Here is a 7,971-nt window from a genome sequence, read left to right as displayed (position 1 = left end):
AAATTATCCACCTCGTCCTATGTCTCCACTTGTTCTCCTGTCTCAAGTAAACGTTTTATCAACACTATTAATGTTATGTACTATGTATTATGTCATTATGTTTCATGTGGACCCCAGGAAGAGTTGCTGATGCTTTTGAAGCGGCCGATGGGGATCCTAATAAATACCAACTATGCCAAGTTACAATGTGACATGTCCGTTCTTATTCTCGCGATATCTGTCAACGAGAATACACGGGAGTAAATATTCTCCATTTATTTGCAATGAGGGAAGGCCTGCATTGCCTGAACATTCAAACTAGTTGAGGGAATAGTTTAACAGTGAACAAATTGTCTTCCCCCTTTGTATTGCAAGAATTTAAAAAGCAAGAAACACACTCAAGACAATCTAGCTAACTACAACAAGTCGTTGAGCCTTTTGTGTTGAATAGTCATGCAGGTTTGAGAGAGAAGGCGGTAACTAACAGCTAACGTTAGCTTGTTGACTTCTTGTCTTTGGACTTACAGTATCTTGTCATTAAGAGACATTCCCGAGGGAGAATTAACCCTGGCTACTAAGTGGAACAGACGTTGACCGGTGTCTGAAAATGATAATTGAAAACCTAGATTCCTTGAAAACGTGGCTTTTCAAAACCCTCGAACCCATGTAAGTAGCTAACTTAGATGGCTAACCGTTTAGCAACATTAGCTTGCCAGCACCAGATGCAACAACATGACTCAAGACAAGGCTAGCATCGTTTGGATGCTAACTGACTAGCTTGTTAATGTTTCTATCATGTGACTAGATATTTCAAAACAAAATAGCAGTTTATAGTTGATAAATTGTCTGAAATCTTGTAATCGATTGGTCTTCTTAGTATGGTAAGGATATATTCTAGGTAATTTGTTGTTGTATAGCAAGAGTTGGCATGGCTAACTGTGTGTTTTGTGTTGACACTTTCCCTGTTATAGTTGTGATGCGGATCCTTCTGCCCTCGCTAAATACGTCGTTGCCTTGGTGAAGAAAGACAAAAGTGAGACGGAACTCAAAGCCCTATGTATCGACCAGTTGGACGTATTTCTACAGAAAGGTAACGTTACTTATTTAAAACACATGTTTATAGTTGTGACAACAAGTGGTGGTGACGTTGCCGTCATCTGCCTCGAAGTCGAGAAAAGCAGAGGTACTTTTTTCACAGACTGTGACTGAGGATGCATCCTATTCTCTTTTTATAGTGCATTACATTGGTTAAAAGTAGTGCACTAAATTGGTCATAGTGTTGCATTTGGAACTATACACACAGTGACTGATAGTCATTGGTTACCTAATATGCAATGTGTCGGTGTCAGCCCCACTATTCATGCCCCCTTGTCCTCCTCTCCCCCTCATCAACCACCCCTCGTTCCCTCTCCTGTCTTCTCCTCAGAGACGCAGACCTTTGTCGATAGACTGTTTGAAGCTGTCAACTCCAAAAGCTACTACCTACCTCAGCAGCAGGACCATCAGCCAGCCTCCGCGGCCAAAGCGGCGGTACACCTGACCAGGACGGACAAAGACGACCAGAGGAAAGATGAGGTGACTGGCCCGAGTCCTGTTTAAAGGCACCGACACTTAAAGGGCATGTTTACTTTAACAGTGATGCTACAGGAAACAGCTGTGGTAGAATTTAGTGCCTCCACACAACTGGCATGGAAGGTTACACACCACAGTCTGACAGTAGACATCTATTGTTCAATCGTATTCTTTGTAAACAGGAAGTGGGATATTTGTAAATTTGTAAACAGGATGAGATCAATGCAGTTTATCTACTGCTACTTTCAGGATCTTAGAGTTCAAACTTGTGTTTTCCAGCCAAGTCGTGAGGAGGACTGGGGCAAGAAGTTCTCCAGGAGAGTGAACTACAGCCCCCCGTCCAGCTCCCGCTACAGCAGAGACAGCAGGTCAGTATGAACTACAGCAGAGACAGCAGGTCAGTGTGAACTACAGCAGAAACAGCAGGTCAGTGTGAACTACAGCAGAGACAGCAGGTCAGTGTGAACTACAGCCCCCCGTCCAGCTCCCGCTACAGCAGAGACAGCAGGTCAGTGTGAACTGAAGCAGAGACGGCAGGTCAGTGTGAACTACAGCAGAGACAGCAGGTCAGTGTGAACTACATCCCCCCCGTCCAGCTCCCGCTACAGCAGAGACAGCAGGTCAGTGTGAACTACAGCAGAGACAGCAGGTCAGTGTGAACTACAGCAGAGACAGCAGGTCAGTGTGAACTACAGCAGAGACGGCTGGTCAGTGTGAACTACAGCAGAGACAGCAGGTCAGTGTGAACTACAGCCGAGACGGCAGGTCAGTGTGAACTACAGCAGAGACGGCAGGTCAGTGTGAACTACAGCAGGTCAGTGTGAACTACAGCAGAGACAGCAGGTCAGTGTGAACTACAGCAGAGACAGCAGGTCAGTGTGAACTACAGCAGAGACGGCAGGTCAGTGTGAACTACAGCAGAGACGGCAGGTCAGTGTGAACTACAGCAGAGACAGCAGGTCAGTGTGAACTACAGCAGAGACAGCAGGTCAGTGTGAACTACAGCAGAGACAGCAGGTCAGTGTGAACTACAGCAGAGACAGCAGGTCAGTGTGAACTACAGCAGAGACAGCAGGTCAGTGTGAACTACAACAGAGACAGCAGGTCAGTGTGAACTACAGCAGAGACAGCAGGTCAGTGTGAACTACAGCAGAGACAGCAGGTCAGTGTGAACTACAGCAGAGACAGCAGGTCAGTGTGAACTACAGCAGAGACAGCAGGTCAGTGTGAACTACAGCAGAGACGGCAGGTCAGTGTGAACTGGTCAATAGTAGTACACTATATAGTGTATAGGGTGCTATATGAGACGGATCCTTAAATGTTCCTGTCTACAGGTCTCTGTCCTCCACTACTGTTCACTGGGATGTTGGCTAAGTGACTTCTCTCTCTCCCCCCTTCTCTCTCTCCCCCCTTCTCTCTCTCCACCCTTCTCCCCTTCTCTGTCATTTGTCAGACGAGGGGATGGCCGTAAAAGGGAGGACCGTACCAGGAAGCGAAACGATTACGACCGCATCCCCCCGAGACGGGATTCGTACCGGGACCGTTACAACCGGAGGAGGGGTCGTAGCGGTAGCTACAGCCGCAGTAGGAGCAGGAGCAAGGACCGGGCCAGGGACCGGGAGAGAGACCGCGACCGCAGTAGCAGGAGTCACAGCAGGAGCAAGGACCGGGCCAGGGACCGGGAGAGAGACCGCGACCGCGGTAGCAGGAGTCACAGCAGGAGCAACTCCAAGAGCAGAGGTGAGAGGGAGGGAGACAGAACAACTCTGGTTCTGTGCAGGTTTTTGTTCCTGCCCAGCACACCTGATTCAAATAATCAAGGTTTAGACATAGGACTATGATTTGTTGATTTCTATTGTAAGTCAGTATGTCTGGCTGTTAGACTAGTGTTGGGGTGGAACAAAAACATGCACATCCAACAGCTCTACACCTGCTCTAGATATCATGACTGTTTCCTGTTTCCTGCCGCTAATCCTTCTGATCACAGAGCGGGATGCTGGGAAGTCAAAGTATGAGCCCGACCGAGGAGACCGGGGGACGGAGGTTGGAGCTGGCGAAGGCCTCCTGCCGATCCCCACGGCAACCACCACGTTCCCCGTGCCGACCCTCAGCAGCACCATCACGGTGATCGCCCCTCAAGGTAACCACAGCAACACCTCGGTGACGGACAGCTGGTCGGACTTCCACCCGGATCAGTCACTGGACCGGCCCCTTCCGCCGCCGCCCTTCAACCGGGGTCCGCCCCCTCAGCAAAGGAAACGTTGCCGTGACTACGACGGTAAGCAGGAAGGAAGTTGACATGCCTGAGATGTTAGTTTTTTTAGTTTTTACAACGAGACGTGTCTTTTAGAGTCCCGGGATCAGTATGACTGACAGATGTACAGGACAAGGAGGATGTTTGGAGGGATTTTTGTATTCTTTCTGTCTGTCTGTTCCTGGAAAAGGACTTCTGTATCTAACTGTCTATTTGTGCTTCTTCACAATGGGTTGTTGTGTATGTGTGGAGATATAACAGCTGGTGTCTAACAGCTGGTGTCTAACGGCTGGTGTCTAACGGCTGGTGTCTAACGGCTGGTGTCTAACGGCTGGTGTCTAACGGCTGGTGTCTAACGGCTGGTGTCTAACGGCTGGTGTCTAACGGCTGGTGTCTAACGGCTGGTGTCTAACGGCTGGTGTCTAACGGCTGGTGTCTAACGGCTGGTGTCTAACGGCTGGTGTCTAACTGCTGGTGTCTAACTGCTGGTGTCTAACAGCTGGTGTCTAACTGCTGGTGTCTAACTGCTGGTGTCTAACTGCTGGTGTCTAACAGCTGGTGTCTAACAGCTGGTGTCTAACTGCTGGTGTCTAACTGCTGGTGTCTAACTGCTGGTGTCTAACTGCTGGTGTCTAACAGCTGGTGTCTAACAGCTGGTGTCTAACAGCTGGTGTCTAACAGCTGGTGTCTAACAGCTGGTGTCTAACAGCTGGTGTCTAACTGCTGGTGTCTAACTGGTGGTGTCTAACTGGTGGTGTCTAACTGGTGGTGTCTAACTGGTGGTGTCTAACTGGTGGTGTCTAACTGGTGGTGTCTAACTGGTGGTGTCTAACTGGTGGTGTCTAACTGGTGGTGTCTAACTGGTGGTGTCTAACTGGTGGTGTCTAACTGGTGGTGTCTAACTGGTGGTGTCTAACAGCTGGTGTCTAACAGCTGGTGTCTAACTGCTGGTGTCTAACTGCTGGTGTCTAACTGCTGGTGTCTAACTGCTGGTGTCTAACTGCTGGTGTCTAACTGCTGGTGTCTAACAGCTGGTGTCTATCTGGTGGTGTCTATCTGGTGGTGTCTAACTGGTGGTGTCTATCTGGTGGTGTCTAACTGGTGGTGTCTAACTGCTGGTGTCTAACAGCTGGTGTCTAACAGCTGGTGTCTAACTGCTGGTGTCTAACTGCTGGTGTCTAACTGCTGGTGTCTAACTGCTGGTGTCTAACTGCTGGTGTCTAACTGCTGGTGTCTAACTGCTGGTGTCTAACTGCTGGTGTCTAACTGCTGGTGTCTAACTGCTGGTGTCTAACTGCTGGTGTCTAACTGGTGGTGTCTAACAGCTGGTGTCTAACTGCTGGTATCTAACTGTGTTACTATATATTATTGTTGTGTTGTCTTCCAGAGAAGGACTTCTGTATGTATGGAGATATAACAGCTGGTATCTAACTGTCCTCTAGCTATATATTATTGTGTGTTACTATATATTATTGGTTGTCTTCCAGAGAAGGACTTCTGTGTGTATGGAGATATAACAGCTGGTATCTAACTGTCCTCTATCTGTTTAATGTACAGAACCAGTCAAAGGTTGACACACCTAATTCATTCAAGGGTTTTTCTTTATTTTTACTATTTTCTACATTGTAGAATAATAGTGAAGATATCAAAACTATGAAATAACACATATGGAATCATATAGTAACCAAAAAAGTGTTTAACAAATCAAACCTATATATTTGACATTTTTCAAAGTAGCCACCCTTTGCCTTGATGACAGCTTTGCACACTCTTGGCATTCTCTCAACCAGCTTCATCTGGAATGGTTTTCCAACAGTCTTGAAGGAGTTCCCACATATGCTGAGCACAGGCCTGATTCACGCAGTCGCCTCTGAACAGTTGATGTTGAGATGTCTGTTACTTGAACTCTGTGAAGCATTTATTTGGGCTGCAATTTCTGAGGCTGGTAACTCTAATGAACGTATCCTCTGCAGCAGAGGTAACTCTGGGTCTTCCTTTCCTGTGTCAGTCCTCATGAGAGCCAGTTTCATCATAGCTCTTGATGGTTTTTGCGACTGCATTGAAGAAACTTTCAAAGTTCTTGAAATGTTCCGTATTGACTGACCTTCATGTCTTAAAGTAATGATGGACTGTCGCTTCTCTTTGCTTATTTGAGATGTTCTTGCCATACAGGTGACTACCTCATGAAGCTGGTTGAGAGAATGCCAAGTGTGCAAAGCTGTCATCAAGGCAAAGGGGTGGTACTTTGAAGAATCTCAAATCTAAAATATATTTTGATTTGTTTAACACTTTTTTTTGGTTACTACATGATTCCATAATGTGTTATTTCATAGTTTTGATGTCTTCACTATTATTCTACAATGTAGAAAATAGTAAAAAATAAAGAAAAACCCTTGAATGAGTAGGTGTGTCCAGACGTTTGACTGGTCCTGTATATTATCGATGTGTTCCAGAGAAGGGCTTCTGTATGCGCGGAGACATCTGCCCGTTCGACCACGGCATTGACCCAGTGGTGGTGGAGGACGTTAATCTACCAAACATGTTCCAAGCCCCTCCCCCTATCCCGGGGGTCGCCCAGCCCCCGCCCGGCCTACCGCCCCCGCCAGGACCTCCCCCTCTCATGACCCCACCGCCCGTCAACCTCCGTCCCCCCGTGTCCATGCCACCCAGCCTGCCACCCAGCCTGCCACCAGGTAGGAATTCAGTAGATCCATCTTGTCATAACGAGTCCGTGACTTAAGACACGTTTGTTGGCATTCCAAATGGAACCCTCTTCCCTATAGGGTGAGCTGCTATTGACCATAGCCAATAGGGTGTTTGTTGGCATTCCAAATGGAACCCTCTTCCCTATAGGGTGAGCTGCTATTGACCATAGCCAATAGGGCGTTTGTTGGCGTTCCAAATGGAACCCTCCTCCCTATAGGGTGAGCTGCTATTGACCATAGCCAATAGGGTGTTTGTTGGCGTTCCAAATGGAACCCTCTTCCCTATAGGGTGAGCTGCTATTGACCATAGCCAATAGGGTGTTTGTTGGCGTTCCAAATGGAACCCTCCTCCCTATAGGGTGAGCTGCTATTGACCATAGCCAATAGGGTGTTTGTTGGCGTTCCAAATGGAACCCTCTTCCCTATAGGGTGAGCTGCTATTGACCATAGCCAATAGGGCGTTTGTTGGCGTTCCAAATGGAACCCTCTTCCCTATAGGGTGAGCTGCTATTGACCATAGCCAATAGGGTGTTTGTTGGCGTTCCAAATGGAATCCTCCTCCCTATAGGGTGAGCTGCTATTGACCATAGCCAATAGGGTGTTTGTTGGCATTCCAAATGGAACCCTCCTCCCTATAGGGTGAGCTGCTATTGACCATAGCCAATAGGGTGTTTGTTGGCGTTCCAAATGGAACCCTCCTCCCTATAGGGTGAGCTGCTATTGACCATAGCCAATAGGGTGTTTGTTGGCGTTCCAAATGGAACCCTCTTCCCTATAGGGTGAGCTGCTATTGAACATAGCCAATAGGGTGTTTGTTGGCATTCCAAATGGAACCCTCCTCCCTATAGGGTGAGCTGCTATTGACCATAGCCAATAGGGTGTTTGTTGGCATTCTAAATGGAACCCTCTTCCCTATAGGGTGAGCTGCTATTGACCATAGCCAATAGGGTGTTTGTTGGCATTCCAAATGGAACCCTCCTCCCTATAGGGTGAGCTGCTATTGACCATAGCCAATAGGGTGTTTGTTGGCATTCTAAATGGAACCCTCTTCCCTATAGGGTGAGCTGCTATTGACCATAGCCAATAGGGTGTTTGTTGGCGTTCCAAATGGAACCCTCTTCCCTATAGGGTGAGCTGCTATTGACCATAGCCAATAGGGTGTTTGCCTTCCTTTTTTAAAGATCTCCCGAGAGACTCTAATTCACTAGAGTGTGTTGATGTCGTTCTAGAATGTTGTGATGATGGCAGCCATCTTGATCAGGAACCATTCTGGTGTTTTATTTAATTCTGTGTCCCCCCCCCCCCCACAGGTCCCTCTCTCCAGGCATCAGGGATGGACACTCCTCCTAACTCCATCACCAGCTCTGTTCCCACTATTGTAACCACAGGGACACGACCCTCCATCCCCCAGCCCCCACCTCCTCTCTTCTCACCAGGTAGGGATGAGACGGAGCTGTGTGT

General features: G+C 47.8%; 1 protein-coding gene across 2 annotated transcripts in view; it reads left to right on the top strand.

The window, feature by feature from the left end:
• Window positions 1–230: 230 nt before the first annotated feature.
• rbm26 (RNA binding motif protein 26) overlaps window positions 231–7,971 on the top strand; it is a 61,526-nt gene continuing 53,785 nt past the window's right edge. Inside the window, exons 1-8 of one of the 2 annotated variants that reach the window (XM_071330940.1) lie at window positions 231–645; window positions 951–1,069; window positions 1,406–1,554; window positions 1,831–1,919; window positions 3,005–3,291; window positions 3,539–3,829; window positions 6,259–6,498; window positions 7,821–7,946. In XM_071330940.1, coding sequence (XP_071187041.1) covers window positions 587–645; window positions 951–1,069; window positions 1,406–1,554; window positions 1,831–1,919; window positions 3,005–3,291; window positions 3,539–3,829; window positions 6,259–6,498; window positions 7,821–7,946 — 1,360 coding nt within the window. In that variant the 5' untranslated portion in view covers window positions 231–586. The remainder of the gene's footprint in view (window positions 646–950; window positions 1,070–1,405; window positions 1,555–1,830; window positions 1,920–3,004; window positions 3,292–3,538; window positions 3,830–6,258; window positions 6,499–7,820; window positions 7,947–7,971) is intronic. The other variant, XM_071330939.1, reaches the window with a different exon arrangement.

Source organism: Salvelinus alpinus, chromosome 10 (assembly GCF_045679555.1).
Source record: "Salvelinus alpinus chromosome 10, SLU_Salpinus.1, whole genome shotgun sequence".
NCBI classification, from domain to species: Eukaryota; Metazoa; Chordata; class Actinopteri; order Salmoniformes; family Salmonidae; genus Salvelinus; species Salvelinus alpinus.
This window is presented reverse-complemented; position numbering and strand designations above follow the sequence as displayed.